The following is a 22,881-nucleotide window of genomic DNA, read 5'->3' as shown; positions in this document are numbered from 1 at the left end:
ATTCCATATCTACACCTAGTTACAGGCCATTACTTTAGACTGTCTCCTTTTAATTTTATTTTCATAAAGTAATTTTAGGATGTATTAAGAGTCCAATATCTTTGACACTAGGAAAAAGGTGTTCAGATAAGCAGCGAACATGCTAAAATCTTTTTCAAGAACCTGTGTTCCAAGATGTAACAGGAGAAAGGAGAGGAAATTTAGTAAAAAGGGGGACTTTGGTAGAGGGGGAAGCCTGAGGAGCAGGAGAAAGGAAAACCAGGTTGAGAAAAAACAAGGGGAACCAAACTCAGGCCCCAGAAAAGGCTACAATATCCTCGGCCTTCGCACCGCCAGCCCAGCATCTGCTGTCCCCGCGGACAGCCCCCCAGCAGCTGCCGGGCCCAGCCCGCATCTCCGCCCGCCCGTGAGCAGTCCTCTCTCCACGCCCTGCCCGGCTCCTCCTCCCGCTCCCACTCTTCCCAGCAGCGGAGCCCAGAGCCCGCCTCCTGCTTCCTGCCGCGGAGAACCGAGAAGCCCCGCGTCAGACAACCCTCTTCTACAGCCCCGGGGAGGGTCCCAGCGCAGGTAGAAGCATCCCTGGCCCGGGGTCTGGGGCCCTGGGCTCGGCAGCCGAGAGCCGGTGGGAAGGGCCGAGCGCGGCCTAGACTTAGGTGGGGCGAACGCCGGTGGGGTCTGTCAGCCCGGCTCCTGCCTGTAGCTGCTGGAGGACGTGTGTGTGTGTGCGCGTGGAAGGAAAAGTGAGCAGGGCAGATGACAACGCCAGCGGAGAAGGAGGGGGCAGGGCGTGGAAGGACACCGGAAGAGGAAGGAAGAGACCAAGTGAGAATGAGTCTCTTACTTCCCTGGTCTGTGTGCTCCTTAGGAGAGAGTAGCTGCCACAAACAACGGTGGTCTGACCACTGTTTGTAGTCATGGAAACCCCAGTTGTGCTTAAACACAATAGAGTATCATACAGCCAACTTAAAAGTGAGGTGGGTATTAATGTGTCAAGGTGGCAAGGTCTTCAAGACATACTAAGTGCAGAGCAGTGTCTAAAGTATGACCCTCTTCATGTAAAGCGAAGACAAAAAAGGGTGGTGGTGGAAGTGACATACATATATTTGTATATGCATAGAAAGTGTCTGAAACTATTCATGTAAAACTGTTAGCAGTGGTTATCCCTGGAGAATGGAACTAGAAATGTGGGGCGGGGACTTTTCATTTGTAGTTTGCAGGTGATTCTCCTTTCACAAACTCCAGAGTACAAAAAATTATTTAACTGTATTTTTCTGTTAATTTTTGTTCTGAGATTTAAAAAAAAAATCTTGAGTTAATTCTGAGATTCCCCACTCTTTCCTCTGGTGGCTTATATAGTGCAAAGACATGAGAGAAGTGTGCAGGGCACAGAGGCCATCATTCTTTTTTTGTTTGTTTTCTTTCTTAATTTTATTGGGGAATATTGGGTAACAGTGTGTTTCTCCAGGGCCCATCAGTTCCAAGTCATTGTCCTTCAATCTAGTTGTGGAGGGCACAACTCAGCTCCAAGTCCAGTTGCCAGTTTTTCAATAATGGGTGTGTGTGGGGGGTGCAGCCCACCATCCCATGCAGGAATTGAACCAGCAACCTTGTTCAGAGCTCCGTTCTAACCAACTGAGCCATCTGGACATGTGGGTTGTCAGTCCATTCAGGTTTTCTTGAAAGTATTCTATGTCCCTGTCCACAAGCGGTTGCATTTAAGGTTTAAGTGATTGATTTAACAACATCCTTATTCCTAAAATACTTAAATGTAAGTAGGAAATAAGCATTTGCCCAAATAAATAAGTAAATACATTCCTAATGATATAAGTTCAAGAACTCTGTCAGGCAGAGTTTCTTAATTTACAGTTAATGGAGATTCTGAGATCCATGGATGGACTCCCTGGAAAATGGAGTGCAAAACAGTATATACTCATGTTTTTCTGAGAAAAAAGCTCAATAGCTTTCACTAGATTCCCAAAAGCCTCTGAAACCCATCACTGTAGAATCAGTGGTGAACAAGGCCAGAAGGGTCTCTGTCCTCAGGAACTTAATGGGATGAAAGACAAATAAACAGGCAGTTATAATACAGACAATGTGTCCTATGATAGAGAAGATACGGTGTTTGAGAACATAGGGCTACCTAAACTAGACGGGGGCTGGGTGTCAGCAAAGGTGGCTTGAAGGAACTGACTATTAAACTGAGGCCTGCAGAGTGAGAGGAAAGTAGAACTTGGCCTGGTAAAGGAGCACTTGGGGAAAGGGGTGGTCTTGGTACAAGGACGAGTGTTCCAGGCATCTGCCTGTGCAAAGATCCAGAGTCGAGAGATACCTTGGCAGTTCATAAGCTGAAAAGAGCTGGATAGTTGAAGCTTAGCTTTAGATGGGAGTGGCGGTAGATGAGGCTGGGAGATGATCAGAAGCCAGGTTATGTGTGTGGTGCTGAGCCTACAGAGGCAAACAAGACAAAGGAGCCCCGACCCACAGGTAGTTCTGTTTTAGTAAGGAGAAACAGTGAACAGGTCGGCAAATAAGCAAACAAAATTTTTTATCATGATAAACATGATGTAGCAAGTGGTGGCTGGGGTATATATTGGGGAGCTCCTTTAGATAGATCCATATACTGCATGCCATATGGATTGGAGGGGTTCAACAAAGGTGATGGCAGGAAGAATGGAGAGAATTGGATAGATTAGAGAGACACTGTCAATAGGATTTGCTTCTTTACTGGGTGACAACAACTAACAATAGATTCCGTTTATTGGACACTTACTAAGCTCCAGGCACTGCTCTAAGTCCTTAATATATTTTTTCCAATTTATTCCTATAACAACTCTGGAGGGGGAGATATTTATTTCAGTTTTGTAGATGAGGAAACTGAGGCACAGAGAGTTTAAGTAACTAACCCAAGGTCCCAAGTGGATTCAGGGTCCCAATGATTTAAACTCAAATCTATTTCACTTCAAATCCCTGTAAGTAGAGGGAGCAAAAGAGGAGGGATGGATTTGGGGATGATGTAGGAGTGGGAGAAAGATGACACATTTGGGATGTATGGAGTTTTGCGTACCTTTGAATCATCCAAATGGAGATGTCCAACAGGCAAATGGTTAAATGAGTATGAAGTTCAGACAAGATCTACGTCAAGCAATAACTTTGTGAGTTGCCAGCATAGAAATGTTATTCGGAGCCGCAGAATAGGTGAGACTATGCTGGGAAGGTATGTACAATGATTAGAAGAGAACTCTTAAGGAGCAAGTGGTCTTTAATATTCAAAGAATGGCAGAGAAGGAACCATCAAGAAGGTGTGGTCAGAACTGTAAGAGGAAATCCAGGGTGTAGCACCATGGAAGCCAAAGGAAAAGAGAGTTTCAGTGAGAGAGTGATCAACAAAATCATATTCTACTTGAGAGATGAAGTATGATGAGGGGCCAGGCATTTATCTTTTTGTGGAAGTAAGAATTCCATTAGTGATCTAAGAGGACAGCCTTGGAGGAATATGGGCACAGAATCCCATTTAGTTGCTTGAAGAGTGAGTAGGAGGCAAGCAAGTTGAGGTGGTGAATGTAGACACCTTGATCAAAATGTTTGTTTCTCTGGAGCTAAGAATCCAGAGTCTAGGTTACAAGTGAGGCTCCTGTACTAAGTTGGGATCACTCCTGTGGTCCTGGGGGGCTCCTTTACCCCTTCATGAGAAGACCCTTCCTTCCTTCTTTTCTCTCTCTCTCTCTCTCTCTCTCTCTCTCTCTCTCTCAGCCTCTCTCTCTCTTACCATCTCTCTCTCTCAGTCTCTCTCAGTCTCTCTCTCTCTCTCTCTCTCTCTCTCTCTCTCTCTCTCTCTCTCTAACTTCTCTTAAGCTTTTGCCTTATCCTTCCCTACTCTCTCCTTTAGAATACTCCCTGTATTCTCTGTAGAACACTCCCTGAATACATCCTTATAATGAACCTAGTCTTGGAAAAAGAAACACTGCTTCTCTGCCTGCAGGTCACTGGCATTACCAGGAGGGCTCTGGGAAAGATATACTCCCTGTGTAAATGCGCTCCCAGTGCAGCCAAGTGCTCAGCATCTGTCTTTCTCTCTTTCTAGGATATACTGGTTGGGCTCCAGCCATGGAAAAACTCCACGGGCATGTGTCTGCCCACCCGGACATTCTCTCCTTGGAGAACCGGTGCCTGGCCACACTTCCTGACCTGAAGACCGTGGAGAAACCACATGGGCATACGTCTGCCCACCGGGACATTCTCTCCTTGGAGAACCGGTGCCTGGCCACACTTCCTGACCTGAAGACCGTGGAGAAACCACATGGGCATACGTCTGCCCACCGGGACATCCTCTCCTTGGAGAACCGGTGCCTGGCCACACTTCCTGACCTGAAGACCGTGGAGAAACCACATGGGCATGTGTCTGCCCACCGGGACATTCTTTCCTTGGAGAACCGGTGCCTGGCCACACTCCCCATTCTAAAGAGCACCGTGTCTGCCAGCCCCTTGCTCCATTGTCTCCAGTTACCTCACCTGGTGCAAGCCGATCTGTGCAGCCTGAACACCAGCAACTACCTGTTCTCTGAGCCACCAACCTGGAGGGCTCAGAGCCTCTCTGAGGGACTAGGCCTTCTGACCTGCCCCAGGGCCCTGAAACCCACCTCTGCCACAGAGAGAGCTCAGGAAACAGCTTTGGTAATAGCTCCAGGCACTTGTCTTGACTCCAGTCATGTCTGTTGGATGCTCTAGTCCCTAACTTTCAGTGCCATAGCATCTCTCTATGCTGCTCTGTGTCTTGTACCTTCTCTCCTCAGATCCTATTCCGGAGGTGCCCTTTACTTCAGGGCTGTCTTCATCAGCACATTACTCTTATTGCATATCTAATGCAGAGGTTCTGGACAATAGAGCAAAATTAGGCCCTGTCCTTAGAAAGCCTCTGCAGGCGGAAAGCCAGCAGGCTATTGCAGTAGCAGAGTTGATCAAGTACTTTGAGATCTTACATCAGGCAGGGGACACATCTGCTGTACCCTGGCCCACTCTCCTGTATGTTCTTGTACAAACACATGTCCTTATACACACATATATGAGCACATGTAGTATACAGGTCAGAGTTGTAGACAAACACACCTCGGGATTTGGACTGAAGTAAAGGCCAATCTGAGCCCTGTACCCTGTACTGTCTCTGCCAATTACAAGCCATACAACCTTGGGCAAGACTCTTAAACTTTTGAAGCTTTAATTTCGTCACATTCGAAAGGAGGTCAGTGAAAATCTACCTCACAGGGTCATTGTCAGGATTACAGCTACTGCCATCTTACATTTATTAGGGCTTTGCAATTTGCTAAGACTCATAGATGCACTATCCCGTTTAGTCTTCTAATGGCCCCATCAGGTAGGTGGGAGGGAATGAGGAAGCTGAGGTTCAGAGGTTAAGTAGCCCAAGGTTGCTGGGGATTCACCTGGAATGTGGCCCTTTTTCTTCTGACTCCAGAGTATTTTAATAGCGTCATAGGAGGTGTGTTATGGGGGACCCCAGGCTCCTAGGCTGTGACGTCAATAAAGAGATGAAAAGCAAGGGGAAGATCATGAAGCATCTGAGCAAAGGTTGTGTTGGGAAAGATGGTGTGTGTGACGGTAAGATCCCTACGTCAGACAGGATAGATCAGTACTGGGTGTGAAGGGAAAGGAGTTTAGGTGCTAGAAGACAGATGTGGACTCTTCCTCCACCTGGGAGCTGCCTTCAGATCTGTCTGTATTTGAGGGGCTGTAGGTGCATGCTGTGATTAATAACTGCCACTATCTCCAGGGTCACCGGTCCTCTTCAGAAAAGAAAAAGCCAGAAGAGAAGGAATGGACAGAGGCTCAGATGCCTTTTTATTGTCTAAGCTTGGGAGAGGAGGAGGTGGAGGAGGAGCTGGCCCTGAAGCTCACTGATGGGGACTCTGAATCTTTTCCTGAGCTCACTGACCAGGTCCTTCAGGAAAAGAAGGTAAAAGTTCCAGAGTGGGGGAGAGGTGATGGTGGTGGAGGGAAGGGTGTCGGGTGGGTGGGAGGAGTGGTGCCCAAAGGCTGAGCCAGATCCCCTCCACAGACAGAAGGGGAAGGACGGGGCATTACCCAGCTCTTATTTCTCACTTCCTAGTGCCCTTTTCTAACCTCTCAGTTGGACAAACATCTTCCTGAATTGGGGGTCCATTCTCGCTGTCCTTGATTTTGTAAGTTGGCCTGAGTAGATGCTGAAGTTGGCCCTTATTAGCTCTTTTCTCCTTCCTTCCCTCTCGTTCCCAATTCCTAGATGGCTCTAATGAGCTTGCTGTGCTCCACTGTGGCATCAAAGGTAAACATGAAAGATGCAGCCGACCCTACCAAGACTTCGCTCCTGGAAGTCTGTAATGAACTTGGTCCCTTGGAGCCTGAGTTTATCCTCAAGGTATTGTGGCATGAAGGAGGGGATGGGAGTGGGAAGCTGGGAGCTAGGGAATGTGCTTATGGTATGTGAGGGGATGGTGACTAGATTCATGCTGCAGGTAGAAGGAGCTTCAGTTAGGAAGGGAGTAGGGTGTCCAGGTGAGTCTGTGGCCTGGTCCCTGCTCCCTTTGAGGAGTGGGGAAGGTGGGATTTGGAAGGAGTATACCAAGGTTTGCTTGTTTAGCAAGTGCACAGCTAAGTATACAGTGCTAGGCCTTGAGCATCATACCCACAGAGAATGAAACATCATGTGGCTCTTAAAGGAGCTTATGGTATTGTTAATTCAGCAAAACACTCCCAAGTATTATGTAAATGAAATTGGTGTAGTAGGTAGTGAATGTTTCAGAAGCAAAGAAGAAGGGAAAAATGTTTTCTATGAGGCTTTGAAAGATGGCAGGTTTAATTAGCATTTTGAACCCTGGGTCGGTCTTGATAGATGTTGGTGGTAGGAAGGTCTTCCAAAGAGGAAAGGGCCTGGTTGACTTGGGAGGTGATCAGTAGACTCAGGGGAAGACATGGTGCAAAGATGGATACGGGCTAGATTATGGAGGACTTAGAATGCAAAGCCAAGACGCTTAGACTTTATAGTTTACAGGCAATATGGAAGGCTCAGGAAAGGTTTTATGCAGGTGGGTTGGATAAGAAGTTAGTTTAGGGCGTGAAGTTCTGGGAGAAGTGGCTGAGATGCCAATGCTCCCCACCTTGTGCCCTAGGCATCTCTGTATGCCAGGCAGCAGCTGAATGTCCGGGATGTGGCCAACCAGGTCTTGGCCATTGCTGCCTTCTTGCCAGTCTGCCGTCCCCACCTGCGACGATATTTCTGTGCCATTGTTCAGCTACCTTCTGACTGGATCCAGGTAGCTGAGTTCTACCAGGTATGGCACCCACTTCCCTGGGCTTTGGCCCTCACTTGGCTCCCTCTCCTTTGCTCACTGCATCCCTGGAGGAAATTCTAAGTTTGGTTCCCCTCAGCTGTCCTCAACCTTGGTGCCCAGACAGGACAGCATCTCCCTGTACCAGCTGGGTTGCCCAAAGGGGAGAATACTATTGAGAAGGGCTAGACCACAGTTTGAGAAAAATTGGTCTTATTCTGTACCTCGTATTTACAGTGAAACAAATGAGAACCATAGAAGTCTACTGACTAACCTGGTACCGCAGAAACTATCATTTTAGAGCTGGGGCTGGGAACTCGCCTCCTATTCTATGCTCTCATTTAACCCCATGAAGGGTCTTGTTTTGTTTTGGAGCGTTCGTTTGGATTTCTCTCCTGGTGGTCTCTTCTGTCTCCCTGACAGAGCCTGGCTGAAAGAGAGGAGAACAAGCTGGTACCCCTGCCTGCCTGCCTGCGTGCTGCTATGATGGACAAATTTGCCCAGTTTGATGAGTACCAGCTGGCCAAGTACAACCCTCGGAAGCACCGGGCCAAGAGACGCCTCCGCCGGTCCCCTCGCCCTCCAGTCAGTTCCTCCCTCAACCCTGATCGTTCACAGCCCAGGTCCCTTTTCTCTGGAAAGGGAGGGACAAAGGAACATGCTGGCGCTGGGGTATCCCACACCAAGCGTCTGGCATGTGTCTACTACCAGGAACAAAAGGAGTCAGAAAAATGCAAAGGAGCCGGATAGAGCTCAGGGAGCAGAGAGGGCAGGGCTGCCTCTTTCCTGTCTGGCTTCCTTTTCTGTGGAGATGGGCCTTTGGGGCTATTGGAATGGATTTCTCCAGGGACAACCTTCTTTCCCTGTTTGAAACTGCTTCTCTTGTCCCTACAGAGGACGGAGCGTCCATTTTCTGAGACACAGCGATATTTGCCAAAGTGCCTTCAACATCTTAAAGATGAACAGGAAGAGGTGAGTGCCTTGTTCTGGGGTTCTATACTTGCATGTACGATTTTTTCTCAACTGATATTTAGAAATGGAATTCCATTTGGTTTAGAAATATTACGAATACTGAGTGTGGGAGGCACATGCCAATTTCCCCTCTAGGGAATCTCAGCTGTGATTATGGGGTCAGGTTTTGAGAATACTGGGAAAGGCTCTTTTTTTTTTTTTTTTCCATTTCGCTCTCCTTGGTATTATACTTTACTGATAGATGGCTTGTCAAGCTGGATAAATGAGTTAAAGACATGAAATATCTACCTTCCATAGGAAGTTTTAAAAACAAATTTAACAATTTTTTTTTTGCATTAATGACAAATAAGGCATTGCATTTAGTGGTTAAGAGCATAGAATCTGCATCCAGACCACTTGGGTTTGAATCCCACCGCCACCAGCGCTTGGGGGCTATGTAACTTTGGCCAAATGATTGATCCTATCTTGCCTCAGTTTCCTCAGATATAAAATGAGGATAATACCAGTACCTACTTCATTGGGTTTTTGTGAAGCTGAAATCAGTTATTGTATTTCAAGTATTTCTAACAATACCGGGCACTAAGTGATAGCTATCACCATCATATCATTAAAATAGATTATTAGGAAAATATATATTAGCATTACAAGAAAATACATTCTAAGTTGGTCAGGTGATCTTTTCATTCTATGAATATGTCCTGAACTTAGCTCTTCTGCCATAAAAGATTCTGGAAGCCAACATCTTTTAGTTTTTTAACTCCTCACAGCCTGCATTGTTCTGATGCCTCCATTGACTTGTTCCAAGTCTCAGAGATCTAAATAAGAGCTGCTTTTCTCTTTCCTTTCCTCTAAGAACAGATGTTCTCTGTTGATTCTACCCCTATCTTGTTTTTCACAAGCCAATCATCCCATTTTACCATGGATAGTTTAATCTTGTGTAAATGAAACAGTGACCCCAAACACTATTTTATGCTCACCACAGGAACTCTTGTTGCTAGAGATTTTCACCCCTTTGCAAAGATTTCTATTCTTTGCCCAGATCCACTTTGGAGAAAGAAATGACCTCATAGGTGTAGGGTGATCTTAGGTTCGGCCTTCTGAAGAAAGTGACCATGGTTGTAGATTAAATGACCCCTGTGGGATTTGGGGATATTTCCACAGTTCGAGAAGACCTATAATATGGTGCCAGAGAAAAAGAACCAGCCAAGGTTCACCCTGAAGAAGTTGGTACAGCGACTGCATATCCAGGAGCCTGCCCAGCACGTCCAGGCCCTGCTGGGCTACAAGTGAGAAGATACACCCTGAATGTACATTCCATCTGGGCAACGCCATGACTTTTCAACATCCATGGCCCCAATCCCTGTAGTTCTGACCCCAGCAACGCTAGTTTGGGCCGCCATGGCTTGTAAACATTGACTGAATGACTTCGACTGACTCACCTATTCTTTCCTGAGTTATTTGCACCTGGGTTTGAAATGATAAACTTTTCCTCCTCTGTTCCAGATACCCCTCCAACCTACAGGCCTTTTCTCGAAGTCGCCTCCCTGGGCCATGGGACTCTAGTAGAGCTGGGAAGCGGATGAAGCTGTCTCGGCCAGACACCTGGGAGCGGGAGCTGAGCTTGCGGGGGAACAAAGCTTCCGTCTGGGAGGAACTCATTGGTAGAGTAACCTTGACTATCTCACTCCCTTCCCCATTTATGCCTCTCCATTTTGGGCCCTTAGTAGAAGATTTCTATGGCATGATGCACTTATTCTCTTGTGTGGTAGTTGCATCACTGAAAATGATTTGACTTACAAAGTCTGCTATTGTCCACCTAAGTGGACAGTGGTTCCTGCTTTGAGTAGCATTGGCATCATAGATAGGTTATTATTCCAGATGTGGTTAGGTGATACACAAGCCTTTATCAACACAGAACAAAAGCGGCACCTTCCTTCTCTCTAATTGTAATTGTATCAATATCTGTGTAACTCATCCAAACAAGGTAGAACTGACTGGCCTATGGCCTAGTAGAATCTCCACAAATTCTGTATTTGAGACATGGACATTTTAGGTAATTTGTTTACATTCATTTAAAAAAGTTCAAATCGGGGAGTATCAACTTACTTTCAATCTCCTCTTTCTCTCTGTTTTTTTGTTGTTGTCGTTGTTAGTTTATTTTTATCTATAGAAGCCTCTTTCTATTCCATTTTGTTTTCTTTTACTTCCTCTTTCATCTTTGAAAATTTAAAGTCAACTTCTTTCTGTTAAGAAACATCTAACTTTTGACTGCTTGAGTTTTGTAGACTTCATGTTTTGAAGCTTCAGAAGCCCAAGTTGGCTTTTGCCTTATTTCTTTGTGAAATGCTGTTTATAGATTGTACTCAGGGCAGCTTGAATTGCTCAGCTGCTTAGCACTCCTTTCACTTTGTGGTTGTCACTGGTGGTGCACACATCAGAATCACATGGGGAGTAAAATACACACACGTACACACAGATTCCCAACAATATCCCTCTTCCCCAATATTGATTCAACTTTGGGTGGAGTAGAATAAAGAAACTTCCACTTCCTCCTTCTGCCCCTGAAAATTAAAACTGTGATATTTTTCTTGGCTGAGACTAATGCCCATAGTCGAATACACTGGTTTCCAGGGTTTTTTTAATCATATATTGCAAAAAAATTTTTGGAATACACCAGAATATATGTATATGTATTTTTTTAATTTTGTACATGTACAAATAAATAATGTACTTTAAAAAAATACATAAAATATAATTATATATAGATATGAAAGTAAATGTAAATAAATAACAGAAAATATTAAAATATATAAATATAAGTATGAAATATAAGATAAAATGTAATTAGATATGCACCTGGGTTTGAAATGATAAACCCCTCTTTGGAGACCACAGGCTCCTTAACTGAAAATTTTTTGTGATGAAACAGTGAATTTCTCAATTTATAGGACAAATACTCAGGTTATTTTCTAGATCATAAATATGATATTGGACTTAAGTTCTTATCAAAATGATCTAAAAAACCTTTCGTACATAGCAAAAGTTGAGAGATGACTTTACAAAGGATACAATAGTTCATCAGTTGTTAGACATCATTCATACTGTGTATACAACCTAATTTTTCTGCTTTCCTAATGAAAGCTGCTGATAATGCATGTGATGCTTGGTATATGGGTGTAGGGCCGACAGGCCTGGTCTCTAAAGTGGTCTTAATGTACCTCTGGTACTTAGGAAAAATATCACACCTCCTACTTATGCTTACATTTATATAAAAGATAGGAGGAAATTTTCGAATATTTATTTATGGATTGAACCCCTCGTCTCTTAGCTCATATGGTATATGGTTATGTGTCACACATGACAGTTGAGGTTTACTGAGGAAAAGGAATTCCACACTATGAGGGCATTGATGGTGCTCCCTCGCTTGTTTTGGTCTTTACATCATGTAACATTGTAACTTATCTTTGAATCATGAATGGATTTAGAATTATTATTCAGTATTAAACAAAATAACCCTCTAAAATGGACATAAGCCTTAAAAAGATTATGATTAAGAAACTATGTAGAAGATAATACTAATATCACAGGGACAAGTGAACAATAAGAAAGTGACAGGTGAAATTGTGCTTTGTTGCAAGTCTTTTTCACCTATTCTTAAGTGAAGAATGACTAATCAGACCTTATAAGAAGTTTGCCAGAAAACTTAAAAAGTATCAAGAAGACTATTTGAAATATGGATTTACACTCACTATTATTAATGGTGAACCTTAAGTGTATATTGTGCCTTGAAATATTAACTAATGATTGTACTACATGTATACAATTTATACATAAACAGACGTGCACTAGGAAATTTCTCTTTTAGCCATCTAAAAAGTTTGGAAATCATCACTCCAGATTAGAGAATACATTTTGCCAAGTTGAGCCCAATCTCATCAGGGCTGGAGCCAACAGACAAAGTGATAACATAAGTTGTTTATTGAAACAGTCACCCAATAAACAGTGTTGTATAAATTTTTCTCCAGACTTCAGGCCAACCCTTTTTTTTTTCTTTCTAGAACTTTAAACATTTTGAGTGAGATAGGTCATATCTTACCTCACTCCCTCCATCCTGAATTTTCTACATGACCTCTGAAGTCCTTGCTCTGGTTTCCGACCTCTCTCACTCATCCTTCATCCTTTTCTCACTCTGTGCCCGACCTTCTGCAGACAATGGGAAGCTCCCATTCATGGCCATGCTTCGGAATCTGTGCAACCTGCTGCGGGTTGGAATCAGTGCCCGCCACCATGAGCTCGTCCTGCAGAGACTCCAGCATGTGGTATGTGTGAGGGGCAGGGAGCTGCATGGCCCAGCCACTGGAGGTGGGTGTGGAGATGCTGCTGCAGCTTTGGAAGCCAGGCTTTTTCTAGTGGCTGGGGAAGGTCATGGCCACCAAGCTACTTTCATGTGGCCTATAAATAGGTACAGAGATACCGATAGGTTGGGGGAGATAGTTCGGGGAATTCATCAACACTTGGAGAAATTAGAGTATAAGAATTTTCCTTTTTCTTTTCTGAGATCAGTGATTTACCAGGAAGAGGCACTTCTGTGGTTTAACTGACTTCAGAGGCAGTCTGACAGAAGAGAAGCAGCTCTCCTGTTACTTCCTCGCCTCTTTATCTCTTCTCGTATTCTCATATGACAACTTTCTCTTTTCTTTAATCTCTCCCTCCCTTTCTCTGTATCTCTTCTCTAATATCCATCTTGTCTTTCCTCACCTCCCCGCAAATCTAGAGTGGTTATCTTGTCCTCCTGGCCACTGAGGCCCCTGATGCCCCACACACTCATGACCCCTCCCTTGCTTTCCAGAAATCTGTGATCCATAGTCGGCAGTTTCCATTCAGGTTCCTTAATGCCCATGATTCCATCAATGACCTTGAGGCTCAACTTAAAAATAAAGGTATTATCTCTCTTCTTCCAACTCTTGTTTGTCTCTCATGTTGGAGAATAGATGAGGCAGCATGACTGTTAACTTTTAGCCTCTTGCCTTCCAGTCTCATGGTGTGGGATAGGTAGAGGTTAGACGCTTGCTAGCCACAAGGGTTGGGGTACAGGGCAGGTATTGATGGGAAAAAAAGATGAGGGAATAGAAGCTGCTTGACTCAGATACTTACCTGTCACCACTCAGCATTGCCATTTCCTTGCAACACACAACTGATGAGGCGGATAATGATTAGAAACTCAAGAAATGGCAAGAGGCGTGCCAAATGGCAGAGGGAGCTCCACAACTTAAGTCGTCGGGAACTTCGGGCAGCAATGATGATGCCTGTGATGTATGAGCAACTCAAGCGGGAGAAGCTGAAAATACACAGGACCAGGTGTGTGTGTGTGTGTGTGTGTGTACGCACGCGCGCGCGCGCGCGTGCGTGCACGTGCTACCTGGGAGCAAAGAGTGGGCATCAAGAGGTACCCTGACAGGTTTGGGAGCCATCTGGGAACCCCAACTTTTATTCTGTAAAGACACATTTGTCAGTCATCCCAATGGCTCAGATTTGTCTGGTTGCAATTGTCTCTTTCGCAGCAAACCTTGTCTTTAACATTGTCTTTTAGAGAGCATGAAACTAAATCTGTGTTTGGGTCTCTGCTCTATTCTCTGTGATTGTTTTATTGGTTTCCATGGATTCTGGGAGTTTGTGTAGCATCTCCCTTTCTCTTTGTGCATGCTAGTGTTTTCTCTGCTTCTGCTCTGGTTCATGGTTTTCTTTCTTTTTCTTCTCTGTGATAATCTGTTTGTTTTTGTTGTTCTCTCTCTGTATTTTCTGACCCATTTACTTTCCTTTTTCTTTTGACTCATGTTATCAAGCAGGTTCAAACACAGACAAAACCTGTTCTGTAAACTTAACGAAGGCCCAGCACCTGTCCTTTCAGTTGCTTCAACAGTATCTTCATTCATTTTCATTCAAGGCAAAGGCAGGGCTCATCTGACTTTCTGGTACACCTCAGTGGCCAGGAATGTCCTGAATCAGTGATCAGAGGCTGAACACAGGGCAATTAAGAATCAAGCCTAAGCTATAGTCCAAACAGTAAGCCTTTGCTGGCCAGTAAGGTAGCTAGCCACCAGCCACATGTGGCTGCCTAGCACTTGAAATGCGGCTAGTCATAACTGAGATATGCTGGATTTAAGGACCGCATGAAAAAGCATCTCATTCATAATTTAAAATATATCATTCATAATTTTGTATTAATTGAATGTTGAAATGAAAATATTTTTATATATTAGATTAAATGTAATATTAAATTAATTTCCTGTTTCTTTTTACTTTTACTTTATTTTTATTTTTTTTAAACTTTTATTTATTTAAGTGTGTTTTTCCAGGACTCATCAACTCCAAGTCAAGTAATTGTTTCAATCTAGTTGTGGAGGGCGTAGCTCAGTGGCCCATGTGGGGATTGAACCGGCAACCTTGTTGTTAAGAGCACCGCGCTCTAACCAACTGAATTAACTGGCCACCCTCTTTTTACTTGTAATGTGGCTACCAGAATATTTTAAATTACATGTGTAATTTTAATTTAATTTCATTAATTATATTTTAATTCTGTTGGGTAGCACTGATTGAAATTACTGAATTCTGTAGATTAAAAATTATGAAAAATAGTATAATGGACTCCCATGAGACTGTTGGCCATATTCAGTGATTAGCTACATTTTACCACTCTTCCTTTTCTGATCCCTTTCTTCTTTTTCTTTTTCCTTTCTTTGAAGATGTTTTTAAAAGCAAATGTCAAATAACATGACACATTTTATTTTACTTCTCAGGTGTCTCTTGAAACAGACATTTTCTTATGTAATCAGAATGTCAATATACTTAACAAAACCTGAAAAACATTCCTTGGTGTTATCATTTATTATCTAGCTCATATTAAAAATTTTCATCTGTCTCAAAAATACTATTTCACAGTTTTATTCAAATCAGGATTGAAACTAGGCATCCACATTACATTTGGTTATTAAGTCTCTTAAATCTCTTTTAATCTTTTAATTGTTTTCATGCCATTGACTTGCCGTGGAAACCAGGTTCAAGGGCCCCACAGAATATCCCATATTCTAGATTTGTCTACTTCCCTGTGGTGTCTTCTAACTTATTTCTCTATTTCATGAACCCTAGGCATTAAACCCAAAGGCTTAAATAATTCAGATTTAACTTTTTTTTCTAAGACTATTTCATAGACGATCCTTTGTACACTAGGAGTGACACCATCAAACTCTTTTGCTTCCTGATAAGAGACAGGATCAGAAGGCCCAACAAGTCTGGTAGTCTCAATCCTACCATGATTGATTAGATTAGTGCTCTTTGGCTCTTTGATGATAAGACTGATTAGTGCTCTTTGGCGATGACAGCTTGATCTCTCCACTGTACACTGAATGGTTCATCCATTGATGATCTTTGCCTGAACCAACTGTTTCATTAGCAATTGCAGAATGGGGGTTTTCTGTCATACCCCATGTTTATTAGCTGGAATTTTAAAAAGAACCTCTCTCATCAACTAAAGCTATTTAGTTACCCTGTAATAGAGATTGTACTGGAAAGGTGGGATGAATGCTCAGTTCTTTTCTCGTTAATTGCCGGTTTTCAGAGTAAGGAAGTAGTACTTTTTCTTTAAAATACAATTTAAATATGTGTAGCAGTTAAATTTTACCTCATGAAGCAAATATGGATTGATGTGTTAAGCATGGCAAGTGGTGTCAGAGAGTGGGTCTACAGATGACTTCTCTCCTGTTGTGAGAATGGATTAGGAGGTACCTGTAGAATTCAGGCCAAGGGGAGCTCTGCCCCAGTCGTCTCTACTGGCCTTGGAGGCAGGGTGTGGGAGGCGGGTGAAGACTCACTACTTGAGTTCTCATCTTTCTATCTACCTTAAAGTGGCAAACAGAGAAGCCCCTGAGCCCTTTTGTCTGTGTCTTTCCTGCCTGCAGACAGTGGAAATACGACAGTGAGATGCTGGCTCGGTATCGACAGGCGCTGGAGGTAGCCGTGAACCTCTCTGTGAAGCACAGCCTGCCCCCACTGCCAGGCCGCACCCTCTTGGTCTATCTGACAGATGCAAATGCAGACAAGCTGTGTCCCAAGAGCAACCCACAAGGGGTAAAAAAAATAAAAAGGGGGAGGTTGGTAGGATGCTGGGGATCCTGAGCGGTATCCTCTTTGTAGATTGGTTCTCACAAGCAAGCATGTGCAAGCAAGCAAGCAGCTGAAGTAAATGACATGATTTGCTTCCCAGGATCAGACTTTGGTCCCTAGGGATGTTTCCTAGACTGTGGTCTCAAGTCTGTTCATGGATTATAATACTAGCATTTCACATTTGGCTGGCGCTAAGTCTTCTTTAAATTTCCATCACCAAAATAATTCAATTTTATCTCCCTACATATCAGTGCTGAATTTGGGCAGGGATTCGGGCCACTCTCCACCTCCCTCTCCTGCAGCTTCTTCTTAAGGGCTGCTGAAGCTGTCCCATCCTAACTGGGGATTTTGTCACTTTTCCCCAAACTGTGGGGGTATTTGGGCTTCTGGGCTGGATAGGCAAGAGTGGATTTGAAAGTAGGGGAGACTTATTTCACCCTGATGCTTGTCCAATCAGCCTCCCATGAACTATGTGCTGCTGTTGATTGGAATGATGATTGCGCGGGCAGAGCACGTGGATCTCTTGCTCTGTGGCAGAGGTGCTCTGAAGACTGCCGTGATTAAGGCAGAAGCAGGCATCTTGAAGACTGCCATCGAACTCCAGGCTCAAGTCCAGGTCAGTCACCCACCCCACCATGCAAAAATAATGAAGGGGCACAGACCTGGGAATAGTCTGCAGAATCAGGAAAGGCTTGGATAGACACAGTTCTGAAGATTTCCCAAGCTGACTATGGTGTTTGTTAACTTACTGATTATCTCCCAGGCAACCACATAACATGAGCCTCTTTCCTTTAGGAGTTGGATGAAAAATACGAAGACCCCCTATGTACTTTTGAGAAGTACTTGCTGTCTCTGGCTGTCCAACGAGTTCCTGTGAGTACTTCCCAGTCCCTGAGAAACCCTCCTCTCCCCCACATTTCCCTCCATAACTGATGTATCTCATTTTTCAAAGCTAACCTTTCAAACTATGTACAGTACCCAGATCAGCTCCCTGCTGACTGCACCCTCCTGCCCAGTGCTGTGCTAGTGAATGTTCGACAATCAGCAATCTGGGAAAATGTCTCAGTTAAAAGCATTTGGTAGTTTCCATGATGTAAATGCTCCTTCCATGTCTGATTTCAAGCCGATTTCATGATGTCAGTGAACGCAGAGTTGGGAAGAGATGCACCATATCACATCATTATATAGTCTTTCCACAATACAGATCAAGTAGATGTAAGATCAGGACTAGATAATGCTAAAATGTTGTTAAATAATTAGGAAGTGAGGAGTTTTGAGTATTTATTATCTTTGTTTTTAATATAATTTATTTAGTTGTAAGTTTATACAGTTTAATATTTAATAGTGGCCATGTTTAACAACTGGCTCACGAAATTCCTAAAAATTTGACAGTCAGCTCTTGGGAGCCTGAATGAGTCAACTACAGCACAGCACTTGCCTCTACCCCAACCTCCGCTTTGATGCCCCTCCATCTAAGTCATATGTAATGGCTGCCTCATCCTAAGTGCTCTCAGGAGAGGCAGTTTCCATCTCGCTCAGAATTGTCCTAATTCCCCAACCCTCAGAGACCTTTTCTCTTGATGTCCTGAGCTCTTTAGCATCTCTTCTCTCCCTCTGTTCCCTGGTCTCAGCCCCTCCCCTTTTTATCTTACAGGTGGACAGGGTCATCCTCTTTGGCAAGACTATGAATAGCCTACTGATAAATGAGGCTAAACAGCTTTTCTGGAAGCATGTGAATTCCAAGTGCCTCTTTGTTGGTGTTCTCCTGAGAAGGACAGGTTGCATGTAAGGATGCTCAGACTCCTTGCCCAGTGCCAGAAGAGAGTAATCCATAGTTTCTAGCCACCCAAAAGCTTGGGACCCTCCCACTCACCAGGCACCTCCCCGTGTCTGCCTCGTACTTCTGTTGCACTTCAGGTGCTAGAAACTTCTGTGATGTCTTCACCCTAGTTCATACCCCTTTGTGAGAGTCCATCCCAGCCCTAGCCTAGTACATAACTCTATTAAAAGTACAGAGGTGGGGTATCCCTCCTAGGGTGTTAGGGGGGCAGTAACTCTGTAATCCTAGCACTGTTTCTAATGGGCAGTGGTTTCTTCTTCCTTTGCCAGATTACAAGATTTGAATCCCAACGATGTGACACTTTCAGGTTGTACTGACGGGATACTGAAGTGAGTACAGGATGTTTACTGAAGGGGTTGGGGGCTTTGTTAGAGCATCTTTCAGGCATTATCTGTGGTCTCCACTCCATTTACTTCTTTTTTAAAGCAAGATAGTATTCCTCTTTTACAGCTGTCTAGACATAACAGCAACACAGTGTTACAGAGACCGAGGCACTTTCTATCTTATCGCTCCACCATTTTCAAATACTCTGCTTTTGTCTCATGGTTCAAGATGGCTGCTCTAGCTCCAGCCATTATTTTTGTATTACATCTAGTAGGAAAGAAGAAAAGGGGACATGAGAGATTGCACTGTTTACTTTTAAGTGAACAACTCAAGAGTTGGTCATATCACTTCTATTCACTCCATTCTTGATCCAGAGGCAATGCCATGCTAAATTTATTTATTTATAGCCAGATTGACAGAAATCTTTTTCCTTTGTATTTTCCCCCATGCTTAGCCTTCTCATTTACATGTTTTCTCCCCTGCCTTTTCCTTTGGATGCCATCCATTGCCCCAACTCCTATTAGGAAGCCTCATACACATTCTTCCTTCTCCAGGGAGCTTTCATGGCTGGTACAGAGCTGATCGGGCCCAGACTGGGATGGCCTTAATCTTCACACCTTCGTCCACCCCAACTGCCCCTGGCCCAGCAGAAAGCATATGATAACCATGCACAGCAGAGGGTGGCTAGAACTGGGTTCTTTTTCTTCATACCTGTGGTTCTGCATCCTCGTTTATTTTTAAGTAACATTCACTGCTTATGGTCATCTTCTTAAGGAGCGCCAGTTAACTGAGTGACCTAACCTAGCCATATCTTTGTCCCCTGCCCCCATGGAAAACCTTCCTGATTCTGATTCTGGTATTCTGCTCTTATTTATTTTGTCACTTTTATGTCAGGTTCATTGCAGAGCGTGGGGCCTCCCGTCTTCTAGAACATGTGGGCCAGATGGACAAAATATTCAAGATTCCACCGCCACCAGGAAAGACAGGGTCCCCGTCTCTCCGGCCCCTGGAAGAGAATGCTCCAAGCCCCTTGGCTCCGATTTCCCAGCCTGGGTCAGTCTATGTTTCTATGCCTTGGTGAATTGGGAGGGGCTGCCGTCAAAACCTGGAGAAACTCAGGTGACTGAAATTCTAGTTGTTGAGATACATCTTGCTCTCCTCATTGAGGCATGCTTCCACTTTCCCAGGCAGGGGTTTCTCTAACACAGGAAATTGTCACATTGTGAGCATGCCCCTTTCTCTACTGGGGAAACGGGACTCAGAATGAGAGGCAGGCAGCACATAGCCAGGGTTTAGGCAGAGGGCTCAGGAGCATGGTCTCTGGTTTTCTCATCTCAGCTTTCCTAAATAGTAGCTTGAACCTTGAGCTAGTTGCTTAATTTCTTAAGCTGTAGTTTCTTGGACAGTAAAATGGAGGTAATGATTATGCTTACCTTACAGTGTTGTCAGGAGCCTTCCCTGGGTGAATAGTAAGTGCATAGTAATTGTTAGCTGACAAAAGAGGGGTGCGTGAGAAATGGCAAGTGGGGTTTCATTTCCAGGGTTCTGTAGTTCGGGCTACGGGCAGGTTATTCTCTGGAGACCTGCTGGATACCCTCCTGCTTTCTATTATACCTGGCTCGTGCTCTGTGATAATTGGTGATCACAGCTTTGTCTGTGGAATTAGGTTGTGGGCTGATCCCTGGGGCTCATCCCTAGACTGAGCCCGGCCCTCTGCTTACCCTCAGATGGCGCAACGTCCGGCTTTTCATTTCCTCCACTTTCCGGGACATGCATGGGGAGCGGGACCTGCTGCTGAGGTCCGTGTTGCCAGCATTGCAGGCCCGAGTGGCCCCACATCGCATCAACCTTCATGCCATTGACCTGCGCTGGGGCGTCACCGAAGAGGAGACCCGTAGGAATAGGTGTGGGGACCACAGAGAAGAGAGGCTGGGTGAGGGGCTTGAGGGGTGGAACAGAGGGGGCAGGCTTGGGGCTGCAAGGAAGGCTGAGGGCTGAGGACAGTGGGTGCTGACAAGAACAGCCTGCCTTCATGCTGCTCAGTTGTGAGCCAGGGCCCTGGCTCCCCATTGTGCCTGTGTTCCCTGATATGACGCCCCATAACTATGCCTGCAGACAACTGGAAGTGTGCCTCGGGGAGGTGGAGAACTCGCATCTGTTTGTGGGGATTCTGGGCTCCCGCTATGGCTACGTTCCCCCCACCTACAACCTTCCTGACCATCCTCACTTCCGCTGGGTAAGGCAAACAAGGTTGGAGCAGGGCCTAGGGAGGAAACAAAGGTTGGGCAGGGCTAGGGAGAAGCCATGGTTTGTTGAGAACCCTGGGACTGTATACAGGTAGGTCCTTGACCCTTGAAGTGAAACCTAGGTGGAAGGTTCTGTGAGTGGCCAAGTCCTAGATGAGGGAATTTCTTTGAGAAGTACCTCTGGGTTAACCAGGGATGCGAGAGTTAAGAGGGCAGGTCTGTTTAGGTTTTGCCATCAGATGGATCTGGGTTCTGATCTCCCTTCTGTCATTGTACAGCATTGTGGGAAATAGCTTATGCTAATCTGGTCTCAATTTCCCCATATACTAAAGAGAAACAGTGACACCTCCATTGCACAATTATTAGGAGAATTAGATATCTATAAAAAACGCTCAACACATGACAGGCATTCAACAGATGTTAGCTGTAAGCTCTATTTTATTGGCTTGTGTCTGGAGGGAGGGAGACATGTTACAGAGATGAAGGAGCCCTGGTGTGTTGGCAGGTTTCAGGGGAGGGGCTAGAGTGACGTGGGACTGAACCTGCCTGCTGTCTGCCCTCTTCCTCAGGCCCAGCAGTACCCTTCAGGTCGCTCTGTGACAGAGATGGAGGTGATGCAGTTCCTGAATCGGGGCCTCCGCCTGCAGCCCTCTGCCCAAGCGCTCATCTACTTCCGGGACTCCAGCTTCCTCAGGTACCTTCTGTGGCCTTTGGGCCTCGGCCTCCCCAAAAGGCCGGACAAGCCCAGATGCCATGTCTTCTCTCCCCACAGTCAGAGTATGGGAGAGAGAGCTAGAAGAGAGAACTAGGGCTCAGAGGGCTTGCCTTTGTAGACCAGATCAGCCTTGGAGCTGAAATTGGGAGATCTGCATTTGAGGAATTTCAGGGAACCACAGCGAGGTCTGGTGGTTGGGGGTACAGAGATGCTAGGGTCGGAGTCCAGCATCACTCTTGGGGTGTTTTTGGTGGTCAGCTCTGTGCCAGAGGCCTGGAAACCTGACTTTATTTCTGAGTCTGAAGAGGCTGTACGTCGGATCTCAGAACTGAAGAGCTACCTGAACAAACATAAAGGGGTCACCTGTCACAGGTGAGCTGGGGGAGGTGGAGAGCCCCTGCACGGAGAGACGTGGTGAGGGGAGCCAGGCCTGCTCTGACCCTGCTGTGCTCCTTCTGCCCACAGATACTCCTGTGAGTGGGGGGGTGTGGCAGCTGGCCAGCCCTATGTTGCGGGGCTGGACGAATTTGGGCAGTTGGTTCTGCAGGATGTGTGGAGTGTGATCCAGAAGCTTTATGTACAGGTCAGCAGGAGAGCTGGTGGCCAGGGGAGTGGAGAGGGGGTAGGGTGGGAAGTAACTTGGTGGGGACTCTGAGTTTTAGGCCTGGGGTCCTGAGGAGTGTGGAAACATAGTCAGTGCCCCATGTGCCCTCAGCCCGAGGCCCAGCTGGAGCAGCCAATGTCCATCCCAGATGATGACTTGGTCCAAGCCACCTTTCAGCAGCTGCAGAGCCCCCTGAGTCCTGCCCGACCTCGCCTTCTTCAGGACACAGTGCAGCAGCTGCTGCTGCACCGAGGGAAACTGAGCCTCGTGACCGGGCAACCGGGACAAGGGAAGACCACCTTCCTGGTACAATCTCAGAGGCCTGGGCAGGAGGGAGAGAGGGCTGTGTGGGCTAAGGAGGGCTGAGGAGGTGGGGCACAGTTAGCTTGTGCATGTAAAATGTGACCATGTTTTTGCTTCCCTTCCTATACAGGCATCCCTTGTGTCAGCCCTGCAGGCTCCTAATGGGGCCAAGGTGGCCCCCGTGGTCTTCTTCCACTTTTCAGGGGCCCGCCCTGACCAGGGTCTTGCCCTCACCCTGCTCAGACGCCTTTGTGCCTATCTGCGTAGTCAATTTCAAGAGCCCAGCTCCCTCCCCAGCACCTACCGGTGTGTATCCCCACCATTAGCGCTGCCTTGGTGATGCTGCAGGACGCTACCCCTGCATCACGCTACCCCGGCGTCTCCCTCTCTGCTGACCCTGG

At 45.5% G+C, this 22,881-nt stretch overlaps 1 protein-coding gene across 2 annotated transcripts in view; it reads left to right on the top strand.

Moving 5' to 3' along the window:
* Nucleotides 1–413: 413 nt before the first annotated feature.
* Nucleotides 414–22,881, top strand: part of TEP1 (telomerase associated protein 1) — a 36,397-nt gene continuing 13,929 nt past the window's right edge. For both annotated transcript variants that reach the window (XR_012494795.1, XM_074327946.1), the window contains exons 1-25: nt 414–567; nt 4,082–4,671; nt 5,783–5,965; nt 6,272–6,406; nt 7,158–7,319; nt 7,740–7,901; nt 8,211–8,288; nt 9,450–9,574; nt 9,792–9,949; nt 12,498–12,607; nt 13,138–13,228; nt 13,457–13,646; nt 16,244–16,412; nt 16,906–17,064; nt 17,244–17,321; nt 18,103–18,233; nt 18,558–18,617; nt 19,507–19,665; nt 20,340–20,516; nt 20,728–20,848; nt 21,428–21,552; nt 21,832–21,945; nt 22,039–22,156; nt 22,289–22,483; nt 22,611–22,786. Coding sequence is in view for 1 of the 2 variants with exons in the window: in XM_074327946.1 (XP_074184047.1) it covers nt 4,105–4,671; nt 5,783–5,965; nt 6,272–6,406; nt 7,158–7,319; nt 7,740–7,901; nt 8,211–8,288; nt 9,450–9,574; nt 9,792–9,949; nt 12,498–12,607; nt 13,138–13,228; nt 13,457–13,646; nt 16,244–16,412; nt 16,906–17,064; nt 17,244–17,321; nt 18,103–18,233; nt 18,558–18,617; nt 19,507–19,665; nt 20,340–20,516; nt 20,728–20,848; nt 21,428–21,552; nt 21,832–21,945; nt 22,039–22,156; nt 22,289–22,483; nt 22,611–22,786 (3,743 nt within the window). In the remaining variant the exon portion in view is untranslated. The remainder of the gene's footprint in view (nt 568–4,081; nt 4,672–5,782; nt 5,966–6,271; nt 6,407–7,157; nt 7,320–7,739; nt 7,902–8,210; nt 8,289–9,449; nt 9,575–9,791; nt 9,950–12,497; nt 12,608–13,137; nt 13,229–13,456; nt 13,647–16,243; nt 16,413–16,905; nt 17,065–17,243; nt 17,322–18,102; nt 18,234–18,557; nt 18,618–19,506; nt 19,666–20,339; nt 20,517–20,727; nt 20,849–21,427; nt 21,553–21,831; nt 21,946–22,038; nt 22,157–22,288; nt 22,484–22,610; nt 22,787–22,881) is intronic.

The sequence above is a fragment of the Rhinolophus sinicus genome, linkage group LG03, assembly GCF_036562045.2.
Source record: "Rhinolophus sinicus isolate RSC01 linkage group LG03, ASM3656204v1, whole genome shotgun sequence".
NCBI classification, from domain to species: domain Eukaryota; kingdom Metazoa; phylum Chordata; class Mammalia; order Chiroptera; family Rhinolophidae; genus Rhinolophus; species Rhinolophus sinicus.
Note: the sequence above shows the minus strand (reverse complement) of the source record. Positions and strands in the feature narration are given on the sequence as shown.